The sequence below is a fragment of the Ilyonectria robusta genome (assembly GCF_021365365.1).
Source record: "Ilyonectria robusta strain PMI_751 chromosome Unknown BGZ61scaffold_5, whole genome shotgun sequence".
Lineage (NCBI taxonomy): Eukaryota > Fungi > Ascomycota > Sordariomycetes > Hypocreales > Nectriaceae > Ilyonectria > Ilyonectria robusta.
This window is the reverse complement of record NW_025764439.1, coordinates 1436710-1463600: the sequence shown is the minus strand read 5'-3', so window position 1 is coordinate 1463600 and position 26891 is coordinate 1436710. Positions and strand designations below refer to the sequence as shown.

At 54.2% G+C, this 26891-nt stretch overlaps 10 protein-coding genes across 10 annotated transcripts; 3 read left to right on the top strand and 7 right to left on the bottom strand.

Annotated features, from left to right (window-relative positions):
* Positions 1-1191: 1191 nt before the first annotated feature.
* BGZ61DRAFT_475243 (uncharacterized protein) lies at positions 1192-2511 on the top strand (the record flags this gene model as incomplete). Its single annotated transcript, XM_046248670.1, has 2 exons — positions 1192-1382; positions 1443-2511. 2 exons carry the CDS (start codon positions 1192-1194, stop codon positions 2509-2511), a joined length of 1260 nt encoding a protein of 419 aa, XP_046107692.1.
* Positions 2512-3381: 870 nt separating this feature from the next.
* Positions 3382-4833, bottom strand: BGZ61DRAFT_475242 (uncharacterized protein; the record flags this gene model as incomplete). The annotated part of the gene is made up of 1 exon (XM_046248669.1): positions 3382-4833. The coding sequence occupies one exon, from the start codon at positions 4831-4833 to the stop codon at positions 3382-3384; it is 1452 nt and encodes a 483-aa protein (XP_046107691.1).
* Positions 4834-5335: 502 nt separating this feature from the next.
* BGZ61DRAFT_415490 (kinase-like domain-containing protein) lies at positions 5336-8835 on the bottom strand. Its single transcript, XM_046243354.1, has 4 exons — positions 8522-8835; positions 8371-8457; positions 8218-8319; positions 5336-8167 (listed from the first exon to the last, which is right to left on the bottom strand). Exons 1-4 carry the CDS (start codon positions 8596-8598, stop codon positions 5674-5676), a joined length of 2760 nt encoding a protein of 919 aa, XP_046107690.1. The 5' UTR covers positions 8599-8835; the 3' UTR covers positions 5336-5673.
* A 49-nt stretch (positions 8836-8884) lies between these two features.
* On the bottom strand, positions 8885-10781 carry BGZ61DRAFT_446781 (uncharacterized protein). The gene is made up of 2 exons (XM_046245241.1): positions 9935-10781; positions 8885-9873 (listed from the first exon to the last, which is right to left on the bottom strand). The coding sequence occupies exons 1-2, from the start codon at positions 10404-10406 to the stop codon at positions 9185-9187; spliced, it is 1161 nt and encodes a 386-aa protein (XP_046107689.1). The 5' UTR covers positions 10407-10781; the 3' UTR covers positions 8885-9184.
* A 542-nt stretch (positions 10782-11323) lies between these two features.
* BGZ61DRAFT_475239 (uncharacterized protein) lies at positions 11324-13637 on the bottom strand (the record flags this gene model as incomplete). Its single annotated transcript, XM_046248668.1, has 2 exons — positions 11324-12700; positions 12750-13637. The coding sequence occupies 2 exons, from the start codon at positions 13635-13637 to the stop codon at positions 11324-11326; spliced, it is 2265 nt and encodes a 754-aa protein (XP_046107688.1).
* A 211-nt stretch (positions 13638-13848) lies between these two features.
* BGZ61DRAFT_415484 (Nse4 C-terminal-domain-containing protein) lies at positions 13849-16024 on the bottom strand. The gene is made up of 2 exons (XM_046243353.1): positions 14480-16024; positions 13849-14426 (listed from the first exon to the last, which is right to left on the bottom strand). Exons 1-2 carry the CDS (start codon positions 15627-15629, stop codon positions 14236-14238), a joined length of 1341 nt encoding a protein of 446 aa, XP_046107687.1. The 5' UTR covers positions 15630-16024; the 3' UTR covers positions 13849-14235.
* BGZ61DRAFT_185735 (uncharacterized protein) lies at positions 16018-17064 on the bottom strand. The gene has a single exon (XM_046237746.1). It carries the CDS (start codon positions 16890-16892, stop codon positions 16308-16310), a length of 585 nt encoding a protein of 194 aa, XP_046107686.1. The 5' UTR covers positions 16893-17064; the 3' UTR covers positions 16018-16307.
* A 1468-nt stretch (positions 17065-18532) lies between these two features.
* On the top strand, positions 18533-19821 carry BGZ61DRAFT_185690 (uncharacterized protein). The gene is made up of 3 exons (XM_046237744.1): positions 18533-18763; positions 18882-19367; positions 19419-19821. Exons 1-3 carry the CDS (start codon positions 18682-18684, stop codon positions 19535-19537), a joined length of 687 nt encoding a protein of 228 aa, XP_046107685.1. The 5' UTR covers positions 18533-18681; the 3' UTR covers positions 19538-19821.
* Positions 19822-20105: 284 nt separating this feature from the next.
* Positions 20106-20884, bottom strand: BGZ61DRAFT_529812 (vacuolar ATP synthase 16 kDa proteolipid subunit 2; the record flags this gene model as incomplete). The annotated part of the gene is made up of 6 exons (XM_046253463.1): positions 20106-20148; positions 20199-20369; positions 20419-20531; positions 20589-20671; positions 20738-20768; positions 20831-20884. The coding sequence occupies 6 exons, from the start codon at positions 20882-20884 to the stop codon at positions 20106-20108; spliced, it is 495 nt and encodes a 164-aa protein (XP_046107684.1).
* A 1348-nt stretch (positions 20885-22232) lies between these two features.
* On the top strand, positions 22233-26686 carry BGZ61DRAFT_185636 (CNH domain-containing protein). The gene is made up of 4 exons (XM_046237743.1): positions 22233-22403; positions 22479-25307; positions 25357-26204; positions 26261-26686. The coding sequence occupies exons 2-4, from the start codon at positions 22496-22498 to the stop codon at positions 26384-26386; spliced, it is 3786 nt and encodes a 1261-aa protein (XP_046107683.1). The 5' UTR covers positions 22233-22403; positions 22479-22495; the 3' UTR covers positions 26387-26686.
* Positions 26687-26891: the final 205 nt, after the last annotated feature.

The window sequence follows — 26891 nt, the reverse complement described above, 5'->3', positions numbered from 1 at the left end:
CAGAAGACGAAGAAGAAACGTTGACGCTGCGACTACGTTAGTGGGACCGGCCGACGCTGTTAAGCATTAGCAGGCGTTCCCGTTTGTGTGGGCCGCAGCAAGAAAAGGCAAAAGTTACTTCTGTGGCTTTGCAACTTCTGTCCTGGCATTAAGTTAGCCAGACACGAACTCCTCCCTTACTACCTGCTGTAGCTTACTTCCTGCTGTAGGCTGAAACCCCTTGATGTGGCGTAGCTCGTTTGGATCCCAATCCGGGGGTGATGCAAGGTACATCCGTGGCCTGCAGCTAACACGCTCTCCCCGCCCCGTCGTAGCCTCTTTGCAGGCGCACTTCCTCTGTCCATCTGCTCGTGTGCTTCAGATCTAAGTGCTGTCATGCTTGATCATTGTCTCCTGGTTGACATACGGCGCCTATGACAACTGAACTTTACAAAGTAATGGCTTGACACCTAGTTCCAGCGGGACACTGGCGGCCGTCGTCTCAAGGGGGAACTGTAGTCACACACGCCCTGACACCCATCAACCAGATATGCCCTGACGCCATTGTCTTACATCATCTGAGATCTCGGGCCTCCTCGCCCGTGGCTTGGATGTGATTCGTCTGCTCGTCCTGCGACATTCGGCGAGACACCTAAGTTGGGGAGACAACATGTCACGGAATATCGCATGAATCTACCAGATCCAGCGCCGAAGCCAACTCATCTCCGCGTCCAGCCTTGGACAATCCGAGTGTGGACAGACGAAGAATACTGTCTGTACGTACTCGAACCGCCCGCCCGCCTTTGCGTGGGCGATGCCCGTCCCAGAAGGAATTTCACCTTTCACACACCAGGCGACGCAGGCCAGCTGAGTTGAAGAATTGCCCCACGATATCTTCCCTTCCCAACGGACAATCGAAAAGGAATGCATACTGAGGCATGTTGCATCTCCTGCTATCACAATCGCTATCGCGACAATTACTCGTCTGGATAATTAGATCCCGTCCGTCGACGCCCCGCTCCCGGTTAATCGCAACGCCTGATTGGCCCGCCCGCGCATCGGTTCACGTCATGGACTAGTTTGATGGAGAAGCCGAGCTTAGACTCCATCGGAGCTCCGTTCAAACATCCCGCGTCCCACGACGAAACCGACTTGCTACCGGAGCAATATCAATTCTTCAAGCCTGCACCACGCCCGCTTTGTCCGCACACAATGGCGAGTGCGCAGCGTCTGAACCTCCGCCCGCTGGCCTCGGGACTTGCTCGGCCCTCCGCCAAGCTCCACGCCCATTGCCTGAGTCGGCTACCTGTGACGGCTGTGCGACGTAAGTCTGGGCCATACGGCTACACCCAGGCCAAGGCGCTCGTCTTCTCCAAGTACGGAGAGCCCGAAGATGTGCTCAAGTAGGTTTCTATTCTTCGGTCGTTGCCGGGAGGTGCGCAGCGCTAACAACTTCCTCGCAGAGTCCATACCCATTCCATCTCGCCATCTATCCCCTCGTCGTCCGTCCTCGTCCGATCCCTCGCTGCGCCTATCAACCCCGCCGATATCAACACCATCCAGGGAACCTATGGCTCTAAACCACCCTTCACCTCCCTCATTGGCACCGCTGAGCCCTCGGTCGTCCCCGGTAATGAGGGCGTCTTCGAGGTCCTGTCCTCGGGCGACCCGTCCTCGTCCCTGAAGAAAGGCGACTGGGTCCTCCCCGCTGTCGGTCAGTTCGGCACCTGGAGGACGCACGCTATCGATGAAGCCTCCAAGTTCATCAAAGTTAACAAGGAGGGCCTGACACCTACGCAGGTTGCGACTGTCAGCGTCAACCCTTGCACGGCCTATAAGATCCTGCGATCATATGGCCCCAGTGCCGGCCCTAAGGCTGGGATGGGCATGAAGCCCCTCGAGGTCGGTAGCGGCCAGTGGTTCATCCAGAATGGTGCCAACTCCGGTGTTGGTCGGTCCGCCATCCAGTTCGGTAAGCTGTGGGGACTGAGGAGCATCAACGTCGTTCGTGACCGTGAGACCCCCGAGGCGACTGAGGCGCTCAAGAAGGAGCTTCACGACCTTGGTGCCGACGTCGTCGTGACGGACTCACAGTTCCTGTCGCGCGAATGGCGGGACCAGCTCGCGGAAATCACCCGCCAGGGCCGTGAGGAGATCGGTCTCGGCCTCAACTGCGTCGGCGGCAAATCGGCCACCGCCATTGCCCGTTCTCTTGGCGAGGACGCTACTCTGGTTTCCTATGGCGGCATGGCCCGTCAGCCTGTGGCGCTTCCCGTCGGTCTGCTCATCTTCAAGGACATCCGGTTCGTTGGCTTCTGGTTGAGCCGATGGAACGAGCGTGATCCTGAAGGCCGCAAACACATGATCGACGATATCCTCAACGTCATCCGCGAGGGCAAGTTCCGTGACGTGCCCATCGAGGAGGTCAAGTGGGACTGGGAGACGGAGGAGGAGACGCTGCGGAATGCAGTACAGCAAGGACTCCAAGGTTTCCGTAAAGGCAAGGGCGTGCTTGTCTTTGGCGATACCTAGATTTGGACATGATATGATGTAAGCACCACGAATAACGTAGGATGTACATACCATCTATCGGTAATCTTATGTATAATAAGAACCGCCTCGCCACACCTTTTTCTCTAGCCATCGGATTGTCGATGATGCAGCCTGCCTAGACTGCCCACATTCCAATCGCTCCACCTCCTGATACCTTTTTGCGGACGTCCCCCTCAATGACGGATTATGTCTCAGTGTACGAGACATCGATCGTTCATATGCCAACATCATGAGGCCCAGCTCTTTGGACTCACTTCGGATGGGCTCGAAACGGTTGAGGCCCTGATTACCTGACGTGATTCGCTTGATGGGGCTGAAAACGAGGCGTGGAAGACTGATGTTGGTGATAATTCTCAGGTAGCTTCTCGGATCAATGTCCCCCTGCAAGGCGAATAATGCTAGGCTTCGATGGTGTCCGGCTGCCATCTATTGCTGAATACAGTTGAATCACCAGGCACGATTTCTTCCCAAAGCACACTGGATTCGCTGCCAACGGCGTTGGTCTTTGGGATACTGTCTTGATCCGGAGGAAGCACATGGGAATGCAATAACTCAATATTTCATCACACTTTAGTGAACTATTCCCGTGCCGCTAAGGCGAACGAGGCCGATGTTGGAGCGCAATTCAACATAGGAGCATAACCCGTAATCAAGTTCTTTTTGAACCGCGAATTCAGGGCATTGTGACAAGTCGACGCTTATCCAATCATATTCAAAATTACAATAGTACAACTCGTTGTCCTTATAAGAAACAACGTGTAACCCCCAATCACTCGTACACCTGGCCTCAAGAGTCGCCCCTTTCAAAAAATTTGATCAACCCATACTATTAGGACCTTTTATCTTCTGCTAGATATCCAATGGCGCAGTTCTTTGCACCAACTCGTCATCCCCATAACGGGGTGGTATATCGTTAAAGCTCTCAGAATACAAAGGAGGCTCGTCTCCGTCCTGATGAGGCTGCCGGCGGATCTCCTCCTCCCATTCTACGATTGCCTGGCCCCTAACAAATCCAACATCGACGTCCCATTGCTTATCCTCAAATGTGGAAGCATCATTTTCCAACATTATTAAATGTCCGTTTAGAACTTCAACCCGGGGTACTCCAGTTCCCACAGTGACGTCTGCGAAGAGGTCGTCGTCGTCATCATCGTCCCTATAGTTATACTCGATTCGGATGTCATGATTATTGTCGTCTTTCTTCCACGCAGCGAGCATCTTTCCCGAAATGGAGACTTTGAAGTGGGAAAAATTCTTTCCAATGACCTCACTAATGATTGCCTTTAGGTCTTCGATGTCATATTCGGCCCCTAGATGGCCGAGCTCTTTGTATCGACACTCGAGTGTCCACAGATCCTCCGCCAGCGTGGCCGCCAACTGCATGTCGTTGAGTTCATGAAATCTCTCGATGCCTATGAATTGGTCCGGGATGAGTACGTTAGCGTGTCGAGTATGTGCGTCCCCCAGGATTCGTATGATGCTTTCGAGTGAGAGAGGATCTGGGAAATCCTCGCTGCCATATATATCCCTCGCATGAATGACGGCGTCCACCAAGATGTCGTTCCAAAGACGGCACGGCTGGTCTTGTGAGACATCGGGAGAATTGCCGTACTGAATCTTGTACTGCCACTCTTGGAAAGCCTTCGCCTCTAGATGAACCTGCTCGTAAATGTGTAGGGCGTGAGGAGCAACCCGGTTGTAGCTTTCGAGGCAGAAGTCATCGTCGGCCAGACACGGAGGGAGATATCGGGCCAGTATGTTGGTGAGATCCATTTTCATGATCGCATTCGTGAAATAAAAGAGGTAAATCTCGCGGTTAATTTCGTCAAAGAGCGTATGTGCGTGCTTCAATATCTCTGCGAGCTGTTCCAGCTCGTCATCGAAGTTATCGAGGGGTTCCAGGGCGACTTTGCGAATTCCTTCGGTAAACAGCTCAAGGTCTAAATTGAGGCGCTTAGACATGGTCCGGTCTCGTCTCTGTGGTTCGAGAACTGCCTCGGCCCATCCGAGGATATGTCCGAGTGTATCTTCAATTGTGTTCTTCATGAATTTGGCGGCTTGGCCGGAAATCCCTGCGTGATAAGGAAAGAGTTCGTCAAAAATAGGATCTGACGGGTCGCGATTCACATCATCCATGGTTTTGGATTTCAACTTGGATTTTCCCAATTGCCTCTTGGCTGCGACGAAGAACGGGCAAGGAAATTTGTCGAAGAAATTGACCGATATGTGTCCTATTTCCTGGTTGAATGGTTGAGATATACTTGGAATGGATGGTCCGCTTAGGATACCCGACAGTATCATGGGATAAGGCTAGGGAGGTGGATGCATGATGACCTGGTTCCGGTGTGCTAAAGAAGTGACAAAAAGGCGAATGGTTAATGCTCGCTCGTTGTGGCCAGAAAGGCAATGCGGCAGGATGAAGAGGCAGGGCCATGTAATATAGTCCACAAGAGAACCCGTCTGGGACAAAAGTCTTGGACGATACCTTCGGGGTAGACAGTAGGGTTGAAGTCATAAGGGTTGAATTGAAGCTTCAGGCAGAGACCAGGGTGCAACAACCTTATTGTTCAGCTACTCTTTCCTCTGGTGCTGGTGTAGCACTTGCTGTTTATCTCCACTGTTTGATAATACTGCATGGCTTTGATCCATATGATGATATTGAGTAAAGCTGAAAAACCAAACCAAATACCTTGAGGGGGTTGCCATCATTGGTTTACAGTTTATATGTAGTGTCTAATTTGCAACGTCAGCCTAGGATGGGTCGCTCGGGTGGTCCGAAGAAGCCAATGTCAGATAAGGCGTTGAGTTTGGCATAACCTGGTTGCACTACGACCTAGTCTAGACGGGTTGTTTAACATATCTATATGGAGAACGACAGATAGGTTAGATCTGCAAGATCAATGAAGTTTGCAGGTAAAGATGACCATGGAGACGGTCCCATATTTCCTTCGCCAATATGAGAACCCTTCTGGGGTCATTACTGGCTGAGCCCATCGCAATGGCTCAAGCAAGTTGGTACACAACGAATCAGTAGGCCGCATTCACAATTGCAAGGCTATTGTCATAGCATGAATTACTCTATGATGGCAGCGTATCCTTATATCCACAAAAAACTCCAAACCATTCAGGTAACTTCATATGCTAAGCTCGGAATGCCTGGGCCCATTCGTGTATCTTGTCAAGCACCACCGGTGCAAGCGCCGTCTGCGTGTCTTCAATAACCCTCTCAAAGTACCTTAGAGCATCTTCCTCGTTCATCTCCAGATGGAACCGTTCCCTGACCTTGAGAACCGCCTTGTCGGGTTCCAGTCTGATGTCAGGGATATTAGCGTCCACCATGAGGCTGAAGAGGTTAAGAATAAGGTTCGACGACTTGCGCAGCGCGGTGTAGGATAAGAAACAGTACTGCTTGAACTGCTGGTATTGATCTGACTGCACGCCACCCATGCAGTCAACCATCTCCTTGGACAGCTTCATAAGCGGCGCAAAGGGCTTGGGGTCACGGCCGAGGATGAAGCCAAAATCGGCGTGGAAAAAGTGGCCATCGGGTGCGAGGAGAAGGTTTTCGAGATGGCGATCACCTACGCCCAGGATATAAGTGATGACACAGTATCCGGCGCAGGACCTCACGTAAGTGTCGAGAGTCTCTTGACGGACGCCAAGAGGCTGTCTGTCATCCGGGTTGTGGTACTTTAGGTAGCCCAACACGGGATTAGCCTTGAACTTGTTCACAATGCTGGATATGCTCGCAGACTGGACGAACTGCGAGGCTCCAGCAGATGTGCTTGTTGCCAAGATTTTGTAAGGCGAGAGCTTAAGGTCAAGGTTCTCTTTTTGCAGGAGTTGATCCATCAGGGTGATGATTTGAATGACCAATTGATCCTGCCTTAGATCGTCGCCTAGCTTGAAGATAACGGGATAGACACTTCCAGTTATGGTCTTGAAAGTGCATTTGAACGGGTTCAGTGACGACTTGAACACGGTAGTTTGGTCGGGTGCAACTCCCGTGATCATAACCGAAGGGTCCAACGGCATCGGCAGCGGTGGATCGATGACCAGGAGTTCATTCTTTGGGTCCGCGAGAAAGTGTTTAACCCGATCGACCTTTTTGGCAATGCTCTCACTGGATGTCTTGACCTCCTTTGCGATCCTGGACAGGATAGCAACCAGCTCGGCTTGTCGTAGGAGTGTTTTGCGGTTCTCAACACCATCTGGCTGCTTCACCAACTCTGTCATGAATTCGTATGCGACCTTGCGATAAATGTTGCGGTTGTCAAGTCCCTGTTCGGGGCTGCGATCATCGCATTCTACCATCAAATACCAGTGCAAGTAATTTCCAAGACAGAAATTGGCAGCTGCTCGTTGGATGAGAAACCGTGCAAGAGACGAATCGTGAGTACCCTCTTCGGTCGAGTCTGTCGATATATGCTCGTACTTCAGAGCTTGCACCAATTGCAGGAGGTACAAGAGTAGCTCTTTGTCATCTGCCTTGCGAAGTCGCTCCACAGCATAGGAACGCACCGCCCCATTGTCAAACAATGGGCCGAGCAATTCCAGGGCGTCGTCAATATCAATCTCAGTCCAACGTCCAAGAACCTGGATGGCTTGTTTCGATTCGCTCTGGTCGTTCCAGTTTACCGATTTGACGAACTTGGTCAATGCTCTCTTGTCCCGAGTTAAATGGTAACGGAATTTCCACACCAAATCTGTTTCCTCTGGGTTGAGGACATGGGTTGGGGAGTAGGACATGATGAGATTTAGCTCATCTCGCACCTTGGCGTTTGGTTTGAGGTCCTTATCCAGAATGCCATGGCGATGCGAGCTTCGGAACAGCCGTCGATGTTTTGCCTCGGCTGGGTTGTCCCTGTGACCCACCTCAGGGTCATAAACCTTCACGAGACGTCCACCAGGGCCTGAAGAGCCCTCGCCGAGGGCATTGATGCCTGGGCCGTACTGTACCTGCGGCTGTCTCTGGGCGACGCTGACCTGAGAAACTGAGAGATTCTGAAGTGATGAGATGGGCGGAGGGTCGTATTCGTGGTCGGCAAACACGACCGGAAAGTCAAAGCGCGGTAACTCGACGTTAAGCAAGAAGGTTGAGGGACCCGGACGGCCATCTTCTGCGACATGCTTCGTTTGGCCACCATTAGTGTTTTCCTCTCCATTAACAGCCCGCTGGCGCTGAAGCATTTTCATGGATGACTTTGCAGCCTGCAAACCTCCCTTCTCGAAGCTCCGGAAGACCATTTGGTCTAACCAGTCAACCCGAGGGATCTCGCCCATTTCGTGCTTCTTGAACAGAGTCTCCATACGATCGAGCTCCTCAGCATCTTTATCCAAGGGTGGAGCAGGGCCTTTACGAGAATTTGACTTCTTCTTTGTTGAGTTGAGCGCGGGGGTCGTCGAGTTATCGGTACCGTCAGCGTGCTTATGGCGATGTACCAGGCACTTCTGCCGGCCCTTCTGCACTTGGTTCTCTTCGTCGAACATGGGCAGCGTGGTACCACCGAACGGAATCGCATGGCCGAGTGCGCCCTTGCCCCCGGTGGGCGAAAGATCCCATACCGTTATAGCAAGATAGGAGTTGGCGGGGAGGGAGTCGTACGTAATCGGCAGCTGGAGCCATTCGTTCCACCTATATGTCATCGTTAACGTAGGTCCGCCGGCAGTTTGGGGTCACCATACTTTCGCTCGGATCGGAAAGGTTTGTATGCGGTCTGTACGGGGACGGTCAAGGGCTTCGAGCCAGCCCAGGCCTGAACGGTAACATAGAGATCGGAGTGGGAGCTAGAACTGACGTCAGTCGGGCGCGGATGCGTGGGGACCGGGCCTGCTCACTTGGTGTTGGATCCGATGTGTCGCAAGTCGGGGTTCTCAAGAAGGGTGGAATGCTTGAATGGGGGTTCCTCGCCCTCCAGATTCATTCTGCAACGGCGTGTCAGTGGAACGTGGACGCGAAGCCAGCTTGAAGTTGGTGTAGGGCGCTCACATGCGAATGCTCACCGGATGATGGACATCCTTAGAGCCCGCGAAGGAGAACGGGTCCATGCGCCCGTACTCAGCCATGATGGATCAAGTCATTCTGGGCCGGGAGGGCGATTTGGGGGAGAAGGAGAACTCACGGCTGAGCTCGGCGAGTGTCGCGATCGTGATGGTCGTGGCTGGAGTTGCGCCTCCCGCGCCAACGTCAACGTCAAGTGGGTGGCGGCCGATAAGATAAGAGCCGAGTGGTGGGGCGCACGGACCGGCAGGTAAGCTCCCAGCTACGGCGTGGCAGAACATGAGAGAGCTTATTAGGCTCACGTATCTTGTTAGCCATTCTGATTCACTAGATCTGATCCCCCCAATGATGGCTTGCAGGGGGAAATAGACCCGTGGCTTATTGGTCTAAAATTATAGACTTACACGGTAGAGTAACTCCAGTCATGACCTCGACAAAACGTGAATATTGAACAAACACTTGAAGTTACATACATGAAACCCATTATTGGCGCACTCTATGTTGGTGCTCGTATGACAGCATACATCTGTCCTCTGGTATCAACAAAGCAAAAGCAAAAGCAAAAGTAACAAACTGGGTACCAACATCCCGTCCAACCATTACAACCGACATCACACCGCGTCAATCATTCACTCATCATCCCTCGGGAAACTAGTGCTTGCTTCCCTTCAGGTGCCACTCAAATACCTTGCGGAAGGTTGCCTTCGCATCTTCCTCCATGACATCTCCGTGGCAAGGAATCAGGCTGACAAAGTCCCACTTGTCGATGCGCTGGATGCTTTCGTTGAAGCTCTCGCGGTTCTTGACCGTGTACCAATTGAAACGCTTGATCCATCGGGCATCGCCCTGTGCGTCCTGGAGTCCAGAGAACAGCCTGCCGATGAAGCCATCCGCTGGCTTCTCTGCCTCAGGCACCTTGCTGTACTGCTCGGTCGCGGGCAGGTTGAAGAGCAGGTCGGCTTCGATGAGGACACGGTCGGGCTTGTAGAAGAATACAATCTCGAGGTTGGCGTGGGCTTCGACGTACTCGTACTCGAAATCGGTATCGAACTCTTCGCTGATGTGGATGGCGCCCTTGTTGGCCTTGGTAAAGACAACGGCAAATTCCTCCTTGCCGATCTTGGGGTCGTCTTGCTTGGCGCGCTTCTCTGGGAGACCCTCGGGGCCAATGATCTTGGCGGCCGGGTACTCCTTGGCCCATTCGGAGATGAAGATGTGGTGCTCGTAGTCGAGGGCAATGATGTAGCGAACGTCGCCACCCATCTCAGTGACCTTGGCCTTGGCTGCGTCGGTGAGAGCCACCGGGGAAAAGACGGCGAGAGCGCCGGAAGAGAGCTTCACTATCATGGAGGTTGGAAACCTGCGTTATGGGAGGGGCAATTGAGTAGAAGGCAGGCGTACCGAGAGTTCCTCGACCACCAATCTTGATTCGTCCGACTCGTGCAAAGGGCACGGAGAAGGTCGCAATGTTGGGAGTGACATGGCGAATGACCATGACATCAGATGGATTTGACGGGATGAGCTGGGACGACATGGCTGCGGCGTGGTGTGACTGAGAGCTGAAGGTGCGTTGCTGAAGGCGAAGATAAGGTCGACGGGCTGTTGAGATTTTGGGTCGGGTCGACAGAGAAGCTGGGCGATGGAAGCCGGGCGGGGTAGTTGCTCTTGTGGATACGAGGTCTAAATTTGCTGAGGATGTTGCGATAGAAGACGTGCGAATCCGTGAAGGCAAGTCGTGGAACTGGTGCGTGCCGAGTGTGCTGTGAATCGATAGTGTCATTGAGAATGAAGATCCAAACAACAGTGCGAGCGGCGGGGTGTTTAAGTACACGGCGTGGCTCGGCGAAGCGCACCGACGTGGCGGCCGCATCATGGCGACGATATGGTTACAAGCAAACAAGGGATGGGCCGGGACATGGAGCCAATGGATGACGCTGGTTTTGGTTGGTAATATGCGAAGATTCGAGAGAGGGACTGTGCCCGTTCTGTCATTGCATCCATGACATCAACACCACGCTGGGCCCGGCTCAGTGGTAGAAACTAAGCTTTTCTGGCCTGCGTTGGCCTGCGTCGGCCCACTTCAGCGACGGCCTCGGCCGAATCCAGGTGTCCGTCCACTGGAGCAGTCGAGCAGGCTGCCTTTGTAGGGAGGGATGATGCCGAGGTTCGGGGATGAATTGCTCCAGGATGGCTTACACTATTGGCACTTGGGGCGGATTGTGTGGGTGTGGCTGTGGCTGTGAAAGAATGGGAAGTAATTCCAAATGCATTCCTACCTAGTACTCACGGGAGTATCCAACTCCCAAACCGGGTATTTGCATCAAGTTAATGCTCCCAACGACCCCATCCAGACGCTTGGCCACCAACTCCCGCTCAGCCCTAGTCATTTGACACTTGATCGTCCCGTCGGGTGCCTGTTCCAACCCCCAGCGCCCTGTCAACATGCGTAACCGAGACATGCAGCATGGAGTGGACAGCACTAATGAGTGGACACTGCTGCCAGTTGCAAATATGAACATCAAACTTATTCCAAATACGCGGCCAACTCGGGTAAGCTAGCGTTGCAGGGCCTCGGCATCGCGACAAATCCTTCTTTCAAACTGACATGATACTACGTAGTAAATGCACTATTGCTGACCAAACTTCCCCGTCTCATTGCCGCACGCCAACCGACGTCACACACTTCATTCTCGCATACATGACCGTAGACCAAAATTCCAAATTCGAAACACCAAACAGGTTCGGACATCGCGATCCCACGTACCGCCGAGCACACTCCATCAACACTGCTCAACGACGAGACCAGAGATGCTGCCAGATCCACACAGTGGACGCTTCAACAGCCCACAACAGGAAGTCCCAGATGCTGCTGATAGCCGGATGGAGCAGGCCAATCACCCAAACGATCAAGCGTCGCACATCTCGACCGCGCAAGATCAAGTCCTCGTCCACTCCAGGAATGAACATCCACGCCGGCGGCTCCCGGTGACTCTGGATCATGTAGTCCCTCGTCAACCCGTTCGCCGACATCCATATATCCCGTTGGCGTTGGCTCGCCACATACACCTCGAGCGTTGCGGCTAGCTGGAGATGGTACGCAACTGTAAGCATCCCCTCCCATGGGAAAGGGGGGGGGTTGAAGGGTTCCATCTGTATGTCCTCCACCTTGTCGATAGCGTTGAGATATCGCAAGGTCTCCCAGCCCAGGTCGCGACCGAATGCGTACATTATCTTCCAAGCCAGGAATTGGTCCACGACAATGCGCCAAAAGGGATTCATCCCAGGCACATCGGGTTCCAAGGGCGACATTTCCACAGCCGGAGCATCCTGTACTGGCCCTACATGACTGCTCCTGGCAGACATCCGACCGCCACCCGTGCCCGGTACGTCCTCAATGCCTGCCAGAGTTGTTTTGGCAGAATCGGGCACTGTCTTCGAGGGCCATGATGGTGATCCCAGAAGACGCCTTTCCGACAATGGGGTAAAGACTGCCTCGGATTCTTCCGCGTCCTCCAACTCCGCGTTGAGCCACACCCCTTGCTGTTTTCTCGTCTTGAGCCAACCCAGCAACTGGTTGAGAGAGATAATGACATTGTTCATCTGCGCGGCCAGAGTCGTGGCAGATGTTAGCCACTGCCCCCGAACGTCTTTCTCTTGCTCGAGACGGTTGTTCTGTTCGTTCTGGGCCCCAAGGCGCTCTGCGATCTTCCTGATCCGGTTGTGAAGAGACTGCATTTCAGCAGATGGACCTCCATGCGCAAAAAAGTCGGCGGTCTTCCCCATCTCATCCTCGAGCTTCTCCTTTCTCCGAATCCCTTCATCCAGGGCTTTCTGAATAGCTTGCACTCCCTTACGCTGCGTCTTCTCCTGGGTTGTACATTGTTTGGCCGACTCCGTGAGTTGTGTGATTTTATCCTCCGCCAACCGAATCAAGTGAATGATTTCAGTTTCATTGTGCATACTTTTTGCTGAGCGGAGTGCCTTAAGCAATGGGGATCTCGGAGTGGATAAAATTCGTAGAACAGGCGACGAGCTAAATTCATCCGGCTGATTTCTCTTGCGTATGGTAGTTGGAAAGGCTGTGGAACCTTGACGAGAAATCCCTCGGGCGGGCATATTTAGCTGTTTTTGGAGTTTTGAAATCACCTTGTCCTGGCCTCTGATCACCTGTTTAAGAGTTAACAACTGTTTGGTCGCGATTTCGTATGTGTCTCACCAATTTCAGGTTTTCAACTTCGCCGACATTATCCCTCTGGGGTCTTTCCATAATAGGCGGTGGTGTCTCGGGCTCCGCGACGTGGCTGCTTGCCGCGTACCGTCGAACCGGAATGGCAGGCTGAAACGGATTGACAAGAGAATGCTTCTTCCTCCTCCATTGACCCATTGCATCGTCCGCGAATGTTGAGCGAGGGGTAAAGCGAGTTACCGAGGGACCTCTTAACACTGACGGGGCCCCGTTTTGGTTGATTCTGCCAGCAACTTTGTTGACCGCACTCTCTACCATATGGTTGGTGTAAGTTTCCCAGTATTCTGGACCATACTCAATCATGCTCTCTTCCATAGCAGCCATATCCCTCTCTACCGTCTTTTCGAGCTCCTGCTTTTCTGCTTGAAGCTGCTGGATCTGCTCCATGAGATGTCGCTCTTTCGTTCGGCGTTCAATCAACTCTAGTTCGACATGTTGAACACGACGATTCAGCACTTCCACATCACTCGAAAGGACCTGACCACTACCTGGCTGAGATAACATCATCTGGTGGTAGACTACGGTGGTAATGCTAATTACCACTCGTCTCAAGTCCCAGAGGTTCTCGCCCGTTGGATTGACTCGCTCCTCAGCCTCAAAGGCATTCTGAATAAGCAGCAGCATATTGGGTGCCGGCTCCTTTCGGTTCTGGGCTGCCCTCACTTTGTTGCGAGGTAAAGGATCGGAAGTCATCTGCTCAACAGGCTTTGGCCTGGGAGCGCGATAGTCTGAGTTAAGGAAAACCTCCTCGACAACCTGGCCTCCAGGTCTTGGTATGAAACCAATGGGATGTGAGCGGCGGTCCATTGGCGTGTCTTCCGACGGGATCAGGATAGGGAGCTCCTCCTTGCCCGACATGGTGATGTTTTTAACACGATGTGAAATTGCCCAAGAGAGGAATGACAAGTTGTGACACGGGTTTAAAAGAAGGGGATACCGATGAAGGCTAAGGTTCCTGCTCGCTGTGCGAGTTTCACGGATGCAAAAAAAGGGGAGGAGGGAAACTCGGTGCGGGCCTAAAGAGCATCAAGAGTCGACGGTGGGAAATGACGGACAAAGGGGACTCTTAAGGGGAAATAAGCAGGTGACCTTGTATATTAGGTTGTCGCTGAGAGACCGTAAACTTTGCACCGACTGCAAGGGGGGACAATACGATTGCCGTTGTCCGACCTCATTCTCTTCCCAACCCCATCCGGCAACTCGCTCCGTGCAAGTAAATGTGACCACCGAGCTAAGGGATGGCATTGCACGAACCAATAACTGGCCGCAACATTATGAATCAAAACAAGTAGTGGCACAGAACAAAGACTCAGCTAGCGTTGGCGCGCAGCGAAGACGTGTCTGTGGGTGTGACCAGCACAGTAACAAAGAAATCCAGCATGTTTGGGCAACTAGTTCGGATGGTGAAGTGCAAATGCCAGCTCCCTTCAATTGTGATGCTGCCAAATCCGGCCGCTCAACTATACCATCCCCGTGCCCCAGGCCCCGTGTTGGTAGCTTCCTGGCGGTGAGTAATCATAGGCTCTTTGAGATCAAAGGTGTCTATGATGTCACGCCATGTCTCCATATCCATAGATAGAATCGCCTGGTGCTTGGACGCACTGTGTCTGGCCGCGCCCTCTTCCTCTGCCTCTCGATCAACAGGCGCTGCAATCATCGTCAGTGGTAATTCCTGTGTTTTGCCAGTGAAGGATTCTTACCCAAGGCTGGGAGACCAAATTCGTCAAAGTCGATCTCAACCCTTCCGTCACGGATGAGGAAGCTAACGTAGAACATGTTCTCCACGGTCTGGCCGAAAGATTTTGGATTGACCACAAATCGCATCAGATCGATTCCTCCCGTGCTCCTGAGGCCATGTTTGTGCATGATAGTATCCCTCTCTTTGTCGTCCATGTCGTCATTAAGCAAGTCAGCAACTGCTTCTTGAAGGTCTGCTTGGAGAGTGTTGAGTTGTTGAAGAATTTTGCCGCAAATTGCCGTCAGATCGTTTTCTCTCTTGGCAAGGTCCTCGACGTTGAGAACCTCCGGTCTCGTTTCGGTCAAGTTATTTGGCCGGAAGGGAGCGCTTCGTTTGGTGATCTTGCGTGCCTTTTTCTCAACCGACAGCGGGCCGAGGAGGAAGCCAGGCAGCGCAGGCCGTCTAATGTAGGGCAACGAGGCGAATCGGCCCAAATGTGGCCAATTCATCATATCACCCTCGTCTCCAATATCATCTTCCTCATCCTCTCCACCGCGAGTCGGCCTTCTCCTTTGACGCTGCGTGCTTGAAAGACCTGGACCGTTGTCGTCTTGGATTCCTCTGCCCTGGCGCATGTAGGTGATGCATTTAGATACAAACTCATCCACGTCGATGCCTTGCGACAGGCTGCCTTGGGTGAGACGCAGCGTTTTCCGATATGACAAGTCGGTTGTGCTGACGAGCAGTCGCGAATCGATTGTAGCTTCGGTTGTTTGTCGAACTTGCTTCGTGAGCAGATCAGCCTTCAAGATGGCATCGTGTAAGCCTCGCGAGTCTGGCTGGAGATATTCTTCGGTATTCTCGGTAATCTCGCGGAGCAAATCTCTGAATCCCTGCTGCACCTTTCGCCGTTGGTCCAACGGTTGGTCTGGATCGTAAACCTCGTCGCTGTCCTCCTCGTCGCTCTCCTGTTCGGGCTCTGCGGTTCGAAGTCGGTGGCTTGCCCCTTCGCCAGTTCTCGTGTCGGCACGTTTCCTCTTCGAAGTAGAGACTACGCGACTAGATTCTCGTTCCCTTACTGCTACTATGCGTTGCGCGGGCGTAGGTTGTGATGACTGGGAGGGTGATGGGGATTGCGACTCCCCGTCCGAGTCCTGTAGGCGGGTCGGCATTGAATCAGGCGCGGATCGTCGGAAGCCCGCAGCCTCAAAATTCCAGTGGCTATATTTTGGGAATATCGGTTTAGTTCTTGGTGTCGGTGTCGTATCGTCACTGAATTGCTGTCAAAATGTCGAGGGCTTATCTGTTTGCTGGCTTGCGCAAAGGAAATGCGAGCTGCACTGGTCGCGTCTTCACGCGACTGGTACGTACCTCCATTAAACCACAGCGCCGATTGCGGGGCAGCACCAACCCTAACTGCAGTTCAGCTTGCCAGCCCACCTACAGATCATCACGACGCCTTGCTGCATGCTCGCACTCAAAAAGGCGGGTTAATGCACTGATCAGCGCCGAACTTTTTTTTACTTGTGTTTTCTCTAGAGTCCAGACCAAACGGCTTTGTTCACTGTGTAACTTAATTATTTGTAAACTTTTCCGCAACTACTCCGGTTGACTACGCTTAGTACTCCGCAAGATCTGTGGGCATCGACCCACGGGAACCACAGTTCTTAAAATAATGCCTCTATCATCCATAGTTGACAAGACATTCCAGAGCCACGGACTTGCCCTCGTTTGTCGGTTTCCTCATCAAGAAAACGCCGACTCATCGGAATCACATATTTTATGCAACTCAGCCTGACTAAAGAACCTCCGCATCTCACCGAGCGGATCCAACCCCTCCCAGTTCCGATTCAGGGCCGTCGGTTCGGTCGGTTAACAACAAAGACGACGCTCTGAGGATCAGTCCCATTCTCCATCGGCCGCGTAACCTTATCAAGCCAAAGAACGCCCGGGGCCTGGGCCTGGTGCGGGCAAATCCGGTCACTTCCAAGACATGCAGACTGGTCGGTGACATGGGTTGAGATGTCCAAGTGTCTAGGGTTTCCGCGGATTAACCATTGAACCCCGAGTTGAGGCGCCGCCATGCACACACAAAGCACGTCAGCAGCACAAATGGATGCGACGCCCTGGTCAGGAGCCCTAGATTGGCAGGTCGAGGCAACCCTCAAGTTGCTGCATCTCTTGGGCTGGTGGGTGGGCAGCAGTTCGTCTCCCTGATCGTTAGTCCAAGCAAGACAAGCCCTACTAGGACTGGCAAGATGGGTCATCCGGACCGAGCCCATTCCCCCGGGCGCTGCAAGACGGTGACCCCCAAGAGCGGCGCCTGGTGCGGGAGGGGCACAGAGAAATATGGGGGACGCAAGACAGGCCAAGTCCAGCTCATCTTTCGACAAAGTCCGAGTGTCGAGCAGCCGTTGAGTTGGCGGTTCCTGCATCACGGAGGATGCAACGAGACGCAAATCAATACCCGGTATGGCGCGGATCTCTCCAACCACCTTCAACCGTGCAAACACCCGGGTTGGCCAAGATACACATACCTCCCTCAAGTTGGTGTCGAACCTTACAGTAGCTCGAGAACCGGAGGGATGTCACCCTGGTTGTTTGGGAGCAATCAACCACACCACCATCCGCCGCCATCCAGACGCATCTGGGCATGTGGGGGGAGGGGCTGCCCAGTCGGGTCTGGGCCAGGTGGTCCTGGTGTTGCTACAACACGATGTTGAGTCTTGCATCATATTACCACAATCCGATGCCCTTGACGTGGGTTATGACGCCCAGAAATGGTCATGGAAGATGTGAAACTTGGTCCAGCGGGGTTCGGCTGGGTCCAGCCAAGGCACGGCGGTGGCCATGCGTATGATAGGCGCACCATGCCATGGCCAGCAAGGTGGAGGAATAGACTCGGCATCAAAGGGCATCATCGAGATCCACCCAAGTTTCCCACAGGTCTTGGATGTTCCGTCGCTACAAGGCACCGTCGCCAATGAACCGGATTTGCAGGCCCGTCATTTGGAACAACGCGGCCCCAAAGCCCCAGGCGGGACCCCCTCGTGGGAGGCATGAGGGAGGCATGAGAGGCTCTGAGGTCTTATCGATGGGCCTGTCCCCACCGGGCCCAAGCCAAACCCCCTGCGCGCACTGCCCGATCAGTGTCCCACAGCGCCTGGACCCCCGCTATTCGGACAAAGATACTGAGCCCCGCCAGGCTTGTTGACCCGGAAGACTGCCCGTAATACCCCGCTATCACCGTGTGGAAGCATTCGTAGAAGCTCGTCATTCCCATTCAGGCAAACGCCCGACCGTGCCACCAGGGGACGCCCAGGCTCAGGTCTGGATGATTTTCCTGCCCTGTGGCATTCCCGATCCCGTCCCGCCGCACTTGTTTCCGGACTGGAGGATCGCCAAGGCAGAAGAAGCACGAAAGAAGTGACAGGTCTCGTGGTCGATGGAGGGAGATAACTCAACTTAGATAACGGGCTTGACAGACAGCGAGTTTGGCGCCGCACTCCAGGTCAGGCGCAGAAAGAGTTCTCGCCATGTCTCGGCCAGCGCGTCATGGTTCCGTCGCACAGCTCTGTTAGCATCATCGTCGTGGCCTCACTCACGTGTCCCCGCATCTCTCCAGTGCAACCCCCTCCCCAACCTCCACTGCAGTCCCACGCCACGGCGGGATGCGGATGCCCAGCCCAGGCCCGCCGCAACCTGGTCTCGACCTGGAGCTTGTCGGGGTCGTAGTTGGCAAGTATTGTCCCAATCTCCAATCCCCAAAAGCCCTGTACAGCCTAGAACCCGGTACGGCCAAGAGCCCAGAAGCGCTTCGTACTGGAGTACGGTGCCGTGTCCCGCCCAAGACATGCTGGCGCCCACCACCCACCACCCACCACCACGACCTCTCACTTCCCTCCTGCCACCTCCCTGCATGCATCTTTATCCGCGGCTGTGCATAAACAACTGCGTACTGACCCTCCTGTCTTACTTCAGCCCGAATAAGAAAGGTCACCGTTCCCACACACGTCTCACTGACCCTTCCACCGTCTGTCCTCCGTCGTCTTTCAAACGTTCACTTGACCTCTCAACTCGACGTGACCGCTTGCCTGTCTCTTCCCACATACTTTAACGTCTCTCTCCCTTGATAGTTATCCTCAGACAGATGCTCGAGCTGGCTTGCACTGCCCCTCTTCTGCCTCGTTCCCATCCGTGTCCCCTGCCTCGACCTCTGCCATCATGACCGGCGCTCTTGCTACTCCGCGTTACAGCGCGGACGACTTCGAAACTGCCTCGATCCGTTCTACCGCTCCTTCGTATGGTAAGTTCTGGCATTATTTTCGTCCATGTGACCTTAGCTGCCACCAGCATGGCCAGCACGGAATACCAGTGGATGCCTTCCAGCACGAGACCACAACCACTGACCCCATGCTTCTCAGTGTCGGAAGCGCCCTCCTACCACTCCGTCGCTCCGTATCCCGAGGCCGTGCCGCCGTACTCGCCGCCTAGCAACAGGTCAGACGGAGCCGGACCGACGTCTATGCTTCTCCACAGCCGGACAACCCAGCAGACTATCGGTCTGCCTCCGGTTCCCTCCGCTCCCCTACGAAGCGTCCCGAACTTGAACAACTTCCGCATCGCAACTTGGTCCAACGTGAACAGTCGGCAGTACCAACGGGTGGCACAGCGCCGCGCGAGCGCGAGCGTACAGAGAAGCCCCGTGGATAACTTGCGACGGGTCATGACGGAGCGCATAGTCGAGGAGCCGGTGCAGGAGCGCAACAGCGAGCCGACCACCCGCCCGCTTGAAGACCCATACCTGGTAGGGGAGGTCGCCGCTTCGAGGGCGCGCCAGGAGAGACTTGCCCGCGAGACGGGTGAAGATATTCTTGTGCGCGAAGACCGCCAGTGGGACTGGTGGCTATGTAAGTCCGGGCCTATCGATAACGAACGCGTGTATGCTGACAACCACGCAGTGAGAATGAAGGATTTGGACGAGCGCAATCAAAGCATGACTCGGACCCGCAATGATGCGGAGATGAGCTCTCGCAAGAAGTTGCTTCGCCGCATTGGAGGACGGCGCTTGATGATGTAGGTTGTTCTTGCCGCGCTGGGACGCTGCTGCTGTGTCGGGTTGAACATTTCAAGGTTGCATCTGAACGACATTGCCGCATTGCCTCGGCGTTGATGTTCTAGATTTGATTTGGGTCTTGGGTTTTTTCCATCATGTCCGGGTGCTTGTTTCGTTGCTCATGATTCGTCTCCATCTACATAGTGATGACCAAAGGGGTCGCCACACACTCTTCTATTCGTCGTCATTCGTTCCACTTACTAGGGTCTAGGGGGTTAATGGGTGATGGAAGTTGGATGTAGTTAACTCTTTTGTCGAATTAAGATTTCAACATCCTCTTTTTCGAGAATCCTGCCCTGTAACATGCTGTGATCAAATGATACTGGCACAATCTTCGCACTGAAACTATATGCCGTCAATTTCTCCCTCTGTTCTCTACCTGTTACGTTAAAAGTACACGTTTCCATAACGCCATGCCCGATGCAGCTATTAAGACACGTCTCTGCAGCCCAAGAGCGGCTCTGTTCATCCTGAGTATACGTCGATGACGCCCCGAGAGGGGTAGTATAGACGACCTCTTGCTGGCGCCAGCTTAGCCCTTGCTCTTGGTGTTGAGGATGAGGGCGACGATAAGGCTGCGAGTGGTCAGCGTACTATCAGACGTCTTCTTGGTTGGCTTACGTACCCATAGAGACCCAAGACCTCGCCGAAAATGAGAATCAGGACCATGCCAACGAAGATCCTCGACTGCTCCATGTAGGCGCGCACGCCGGTGTCGCCCACGATGCCGATGCAGTAGCCGGCAGCGAGGCCGGTCATACCGACGGCGATACCACATCCGAGGTGTAAGAATGCCCTGCTATCAATCAGTATTATATCCACCCATTCCAATCTGCCGGACGTACTGGAACAGGCTGTAGCTTTGCGTGGAGGGAGGCGCCAGATCCTCGGCGATTAGGACAGAAATGACGAGAGAGTAGACGGCGATGATACCCGACATGACGACAGGAATCAGACACTAGGTTGTATGTCAGACAATGACGCTTCGTGGGAGATGGAGTCGAAAACGCGGTACCTTCATGATGAGGTCGGGCCGGAAGGTACCAACACCGGCGATGCCGATGCCGGACTTGGCGGTTCCGTACGCAGCGCCGATGCCTATGTCAATTGTTCAGTATTCAATGTTTGATGATCCAAGTCGGCCGATGTGGAGGGGAATCGTACATCCGAAAACCATGGCAGCTGCAATGCCGGCCTGCAAACAGTCGCATCAGCACTCCGCGTCTCACTTGGGCGCGTCATCCAAAGCACACTTACCATCCCGATGAAGGGCGCAAACTTGGGGGCAATCTCCGATGATAGGTCGGCCATGATGAAGGAGTGACCGCCGGACAGAACTGGGAAGGACGAGGCGACGTGGACTCCGTGTTTGGCGTTGGAAGCTTGAAGATGATGTAGCCCTGGACGGACTGCCAGGAAGAGGGAGCTGGACAATGCTGTGCTGGAGACATTGTGGCCAATCAGAAGCTCAGCATGCTCTGTTGGTATCACGTGACTAGAATCTGAAACTGTGGTGCTGATTGGCTCCCTTTTGTGGGTGCCAAGACCACGCCAGAAGTCACGATATGGCCCGGACTGGTTTGGACCGGGGGCGGCGGCAGTACCTGGCGTCAAGGTCTCGGCCACCGACGTCTTAAATGCGCGAGCAAGGACCCGAAGAAGCAGTCAGCAGCTTAGTTTGGCTGCTTGCCGGATTGCCTACTTTGTTGGTTTCCCGGTTGCTTGCAGAGTCCCTTCTGAATCTCTAGAACTCAACCGGATCCCGGCCCTTCAAAGGGCGACAGCGACGTGATATTCTGGAAACAACGGCCGCTAGCGCATCACCCCCTTATTACCTAGCCACATTCTTGCTCCTGGGAGGGACACAGCACGGAGGTACGAAGTACAAGACGCAGGTACCTTGGCTCCCTCGCGTTGTCAGAGCGAGCGAGCGCCCAAGCAGACAAAGGATCCAGCGGATTTACCGGGGTTCCTCAGAGGCTCAGGGAAAGGCAAAGACACTCGCGCTGCAAGACAGCCCAGTCCTCGGTGCTACCCCAGCTCTATCCATCCCCTAAACGGCCCATAGCGGCGCCCGCCCCCCGACCAGCCTACGACGTACCATACCCAAACCCACCTCTGTCCGCCAGTCAGCCAGTCGCCCAGAGGACTGCGCTCCTACAGGTGGATTTGGTGGACCTAGCACTGGCTTGTCCACTGGCTCGCCCACTGTCGGCCCCCGTCTCGCACTGATGAGGCCGCTACCTACCTGGCCCTCTCCACAACCACACTGACACCCGACCGCAAGCACCGCTGCCGACTCTAGGACCCGTCGACGTGTGGCTGTGGACGTGGACGTGGTGGATCTGTGCTCTGTGCATTGTGCTGCGTGTGCTGGTCCTACTCCGACGTGGATCGTGAACCTGCAACCCCCTCGGATTCATCAACAGGGCCACCAAACGCCGAGCCCGCGACCGCCCATTGCCCATCATCTCGCTCTCCCTGTCCTGACCTGCCCGACGAGCCCAGGTCGGACATTCCAGGCTTGCCAGAGCCTTTTTCCGGAGGCCTTTCTTCGACCACCATCGAGCCCATCGAGCCCATCGACCCTATTCCTGAGAGCCGACGTCCGCTCAGGCATAAACCCCGTCCTCTCCCTGAACCTCAACCCTCAACGAGCACTACTCTGTGACGGCTTCGTAACACCAGCAAGCACTAGGAACCTGCGCATCTCCGTCGCCTAGATCTCAACCAAGGGGCCGTGTTGACGTCGACTGACGGCGGCGCATCCGTCGACGTCGGCTGTTGATCCGGCCGTCGACCATTTTGTCCTCTTGAGGACCCCAAACGGGTTGGTTCCCTCCTCCTTATCTCCCTCCCTCCCCCCTCTACTTCAATCTTCTAATGAGCTTTGGCCAATCTATAGCCATAGTATCTGCCACCATGGCCGACTACGGCTACGATCCTCGAGGGGCTCCCCAAAGGGGACCGCCCCGGGGCTATAACGGCGACCAGAATAATAACTACCCACCGCGAGATGCCGCCTTCAACAACATCTTTGGTTCCGTCCCACCAGGCAGATCTCAGACCATGACATCCTCCTCTATGCCACCAAACATGAATCAGGGCCGAACTCAAACCATGTCCTCGACATCCTCCGGCATGCCGCGGCAGCCACCACCACGCCCTCCTCCTGGTCACTATCCGGACCGCGGCGATCCCACGAGGACTCGAACGATCGATTCCAACACTAACATGGGCAACGGCTACTATCCCCAATCGCGCTCAGCATCTGGAGGCCAGCAAATGCCCGCTCACTACATGCAGCAGCAACAGCAGCATCAGCACCACCATCAGCAGGGGCCGCCGATGCACCAGCAGCAGCAGAGGCGCCCATATCCTGGTCCCGGAGGGCCGGCACCTCCACGCATGGAACATCGAGGCCCACCATCGCAAGCAGCCGGTGCGAGGACTCCAGCCCAGCGGTTCTACCAAGGCGGTCCAGGCCCTGGGCCTGCGATGAATAACGATCCCTATCGATCACAGTCTCTCGCTTCCGCCCCCCGACCCCAAATGTACCCACAGCAGCAGGCTCCGAACAACTATCAGCAGGCTCCCGCAAACCAGTTCCGACAAGCCCCCTACGCTCATCAGAATTCAGCAAGGACGACGGCTCAAGGAAGAGTGGTTCCGGAACGTCATGAGGATCGGGCCATGTCCATGACCGGGACGTACCCCCCTCAAGACCGAGATGCTCATCAGACTATGAGCGGACGGGTCATCCCCAACCGAAGGGCGCCAACGGAGTTGCCGACCGCAAATGGATACTCGAACTCTATGGGCGGAATTCCCAACGTTCCGGGAACCCAGACCCGAACGCCCAGTATGGCATCTTCAAATGGAGGCAGCGATCACAACCGGACAATGTCGATGGCCTCTACGATAGCGCCAACGATCGCCGAATCTGATGCAGGCACTCTTGTCCACCGTCCTTCTAGAAGCAAGTCGATCGAGAGCGACCGCCCACCGACCGCAACCAAGATTCGACCGCCCCTGGTATACCCTGCTCTGCTCTCACGTGTCGGAGAGTGCTTCCGCCGAAAAATCATAGTTGGTGACCGGACCAAGAACGAGCTGACATACAAGAATGCGTTCAGTGGTTCTGAGGCGGTAGATGTCCTTTCCTACATCATCCGGACGACCGACCGAAACTTGGCGCTTCTTCTTGGTCGAGCTTTGGATGCTCAAAAGTACTTCCACGATGTCACATACGAACACCGCTTGCGAGACTCGCAGTCAGAAATGTATCAGTTTAAGGAGACACTGATGGATGAACCGGAGGAGCAGCCCTCAGTCAACGGCGTGTTCGTGTTGCTCTCCGAGTGCTACTCGCCAACTTGCACTAGGGATCAGCTTTGTTATTCGATTGCCTGTCCTCGACGACTGGAGCAGGTTTCTAGGCTCAACCTGAAGATCAACCCAGGCTTGCGGAAGGAAGATTCCGCCAACATCAACGACGATGAAATCGACCAGACGGACGAACAGAAGCTCTGGATCAACTCCGTTCCCAAGGAGATTGCCGATAAGGTCGATGAACGGGAGAAGAAGAGACAAGAGGTCATCTCCGAGATCTTCTACACCGAGCGTGATTTCGTCAAGGATCTGGAATATCTCCGCGATTTCTGGATTATGCCTCTGCGGTCCAAAGCTTCGCCAATTCCGATCCAGCGCCGAGACAAGGTCGTCAAGGGCATTTTCAGCAACATTATTGATCACCCAAGTATCCATAGTGTCAGCTCACGGTTTGCCGCGAGCTTGACTGCTCGCCAACAGAAGGAGCCCATTGTGCACAACGTTGGCGACATCTTCCTTGAGTACGTTCCGATGTTTGAGCCCTTCATCTGGTACGGCTCGCGGCAGTTGGAAGGAAAATTCGAGTTCGAAAACGAGAGATCCGTGAACCAGTACTTCGCGAAGTTTGTGGATGAGATTGAGCGACGCAAGGAGTCGAGGAAGCTAGAGCTCAACGGTTATCTCACCAAGCCAACTACCCGTCTGGCTCGATATCCCCTGTTGTTGGAAAACGTCTTGAAGTACACTGAGGATGGCAACCCTGACAAGGAGGATATTCCGAAGGTTCTCACCGTGATTCGTGACCTCCTCGGAAGAGTTAACGCGGAGTCCGGCAAGGCCGAGAATCGCTTTAACCTAAGGAGGCTTCACGAGCAACTCCGATTCCGGCCCAATGAGAGGGTCGATCTTAAGCTCACGGAGGAGGGCCGTGAACTAGTATTCAAGAGCGTGTTCAAGAAGTCACCGACAGACCCAGCTGAAATCACAGCCTTCTTGTTTGACCACGCAGTACTTCTCGTCCGCATCAAGCAAACCGGCAAAATCGAGGAAATCAAGGCGTACAAACGGCCGATTCCCCTCGAACTCCTTGCTATCCGAGAAATGGAAGAGGTCATTCCTCAGTCGGTGAAGCGCGCATCGTCGAGTTTGATTCCATCGATTCGCGCCAACGCAGGAGACACGAAGAAGGGCGACGGCTGGCCCATCACATTCCGCCACTTGGGTAAGGCGGGATATGAGTTGATGCTTTTCGCATCGAACCAGGCCGCGCGCAAGAAGTGGCTCGAATACATCGACAATGCCCAACAACGTCTCCGAGCGCGTGCGGACTTCTTCAACACGTCTGTCATCTGCAGCAACTTCTTCGCCGGCGCTAATCAAGTCAACTGTGTTACGCCGTTTGGTAGGTATCTTTTTTGCTAATAACTGTGATGTGTGCTAATTCTTGATAGATGGTGGTCGCAAGCTGCTATATGGTACAGACAACGGTGTGTACCTGTCTGATCGTAAGAACAAAGACCAAGTGCCCAGGCGAGTGTTGGAAACCACTTCAGTCACCCAGATCGATATCTTGGAGGAATACCAGCTTTTGCTCGTACTCTCGAACAAGACGCTGCAGTCCTATTCAGTCTCAGCGCTCAACCCCGATGAGCCGGCTCTGTCGAAGAGGCCAAAGAAGATTCAGAATCACTGCAGTTTCTTCAAGACAGGCATCTGTCTTGGCCGTCACCTGGTGTGCTGCGTCAAGTCGTCGGCCCTGTCAACGACGATCAAGGTGTTTGAGCCCAATGATGCAATGACTAAGGCGAAGAAGCAGAAGGGTCTCGGAAAGTTCATGTCCAGCGGTCACGACGAGCTCAAGCCGTTCAAGGAGTTCTACATCCCGACGGAATCATACTCGGTCCACTTCCTCAAGTCGAAGCTGTGCGTCGCCTGCGCCAGGGGATTCGAAGTGGTCGCTCTCGAGACGCTGGAGACGCAATCACTACTCGACCAAGCCGATACGTCGCTCGACTTTGTGGCTCGCAAGGAAGGTGTGAGGCCCATCCACATCGAACGGCTCAACGGAGAGTTTTTGCTCAACTACTCGGAGTTTTCGTTCTTTGTTAACCGCAATGGCTGGCGGGCCAGGGCAGAGTGGCGAATTGACTGGGAGGGTACGCCGCAAAGCTTTGCTCTCAGCTACCCTTGGATTCTTGCGTTTGAGCCCAACTTCATCGAGTTGCGGAACATGGAGAATGGTGCGGTTCATATTGTGCCTCGCAAGAACATTCGTATGCTCCACAGCAGTACGCATGAGGTCAGTTGACATGCTCCAACCCCTTTCTGATTGCAACCATTACTAACAATCAACAGATTCTATTTGCGCATGAGGATGACAAGGGAGACGATGTGGTTGAGGCCATCGACTTTTGGAAGTCCAACAGAAAGTCGGAACTGCTCGGCGCACCAGCCGCGCCAGCAGGCCAAGCTCCACGATAGCGTTAGCCTGCGTGAGGAGCCTATAATAGACCAGAGCCTCTTCCAGGAAACACTTTCTTCTTGTATCACTTGGTGGCACCTGAGTGCCGTTGGCAGCGAATCATCATCAGGAGCGCGGATTCTCGAGCGAGTATTTGTTTATTTGCACCATTATTTGTCCATCCTAGTGCTCATCTTTGGGGGTGCATTAGGTTAGACACAGGGGTTTGGCCACCTCGGCCCGCGCACTTGGGAAATTGGAGAGTGACTTGGTGTGACATGTTTTGGCTCTTTTTGCTTCCGTCTCGGGGAAGGCTGCGAGACATGCGAGACGATGAGAAATGGAGTGCGGTTTGGAGAGGAAGCGATGGACAGGGAGTGCTGCGAATGAAGAGATAGGGCGAGCTTGTACTCTGGAAGGATAAGCGTTGTTGACATGCGGAGCGAGGGCATTGTGATGGAGCGTCGTGAATAATGGGATGGGTGTCGATAGTGCGCGCAAATCCTTCTCAACCCATACAGGAGC

Bases quoted from the DNA above. Each gene is read 5' to 3' on its own strand.
- BGZ61DRAFT_415490 (XM_046243354.1), bottom strand. From the start codon at position 8,598: ATGGCTGAGTACGGGCGCATGGACCCGTTCTCCTTCGCGGGCTCTAAG. The intron at 8,458-8,521 runs GTGAGCGCCCTA...ACGCCGTTGCAG, and splicing joins CATCCGGTGAGCATTCGCAT to AATGAATCTGGAGGGCGAGG. The intron at 8,320-8,370 runs GTGAGCAGGCCC...CGTCAGTTCTAG, and splicing joins CACATCGGATCCAACACCAA to CTCCCACTCCGATCTCTATG.
- BGZ61DRAFT_185636 (XM_046237743.1), top strand. From the start codon at position 22,496: ATGGCCGACTACGGCTACGATCCTCGAGGGGCTCCCCAAAGGGGACCG. The intron at 25,308-25,356 runs GTAGGTATCTTT...AATTCTTGATAG, and splicing joins CAACTGTGTTACGCCGTTTG to ATGGTGGTCGCAAGCTGCTA. The intron at 26,205-26,260 runs GTCAGTTGACAT...AACAATCAACAG, and splicing joins TCCACAGCAGTACGCATGAG to ATTCTATTTGCGCATGAGGA.
- BGZ61DRAFT_415484 (XM_046243353.1), bottom strand. From the start codon at position 15,629: ATGCCGACCCGCCTACAGGACTCGGACGGGGAGTCGCAATCCCCATCA. The intron at 14,427-14,479 runs GTAAGAATCCTT...CGATGATTGCAG, and splicing joins ATTTGGTCTCCCAGCCTTGG to CGCCTGTTGATCGAGAGGCA.
- BGZ61DRAFT_185690 (XM_046237744.1), top strand. From the start codon at position 18,682: ATGACCGGCGCTCTTGCTACTCCGCGTTACAGCGCGGACGACTTCGAA. The intron at 18,764-18,881 runs GTAAGTTCTGGC...CATGCTTCTCAG, and splicing joins TTCTACCGCTCCTTCGTATG to TGTCGGAAGCGCCCTCCTAC. The intron at 19,368-19,418 runs GTAAGTCCGGGC...ACAACCACGCAG, and splicing joins CCAGTGGGACTGGTGGCTAT to TGAGAATGAAGGATTTGGAC.
- BGZ61DRAFT_185735 (XM_046237746.1), bottom strand. From the start codon at position 16,892: ATGCAGGAACCGCCAACTCAACGGCTGCTCGACACTCGGACTTTGTCG.
- BGZ61DRAFT_446781 (XM_046245241.1), bottom strand. From the start codon at position 10,406: ATGATGCGGCCGCCACGTCGGTGCGCTTCGCCGAGCCACGCCGTGTAC. The intron at 9,874-9,934 runs GTACGCCTGCCT...CCTCCATGATAG, and splicing joins TGGTGGTCGAGGAACTCTCG to TGAAGCTCTCTTCCGGCGCT.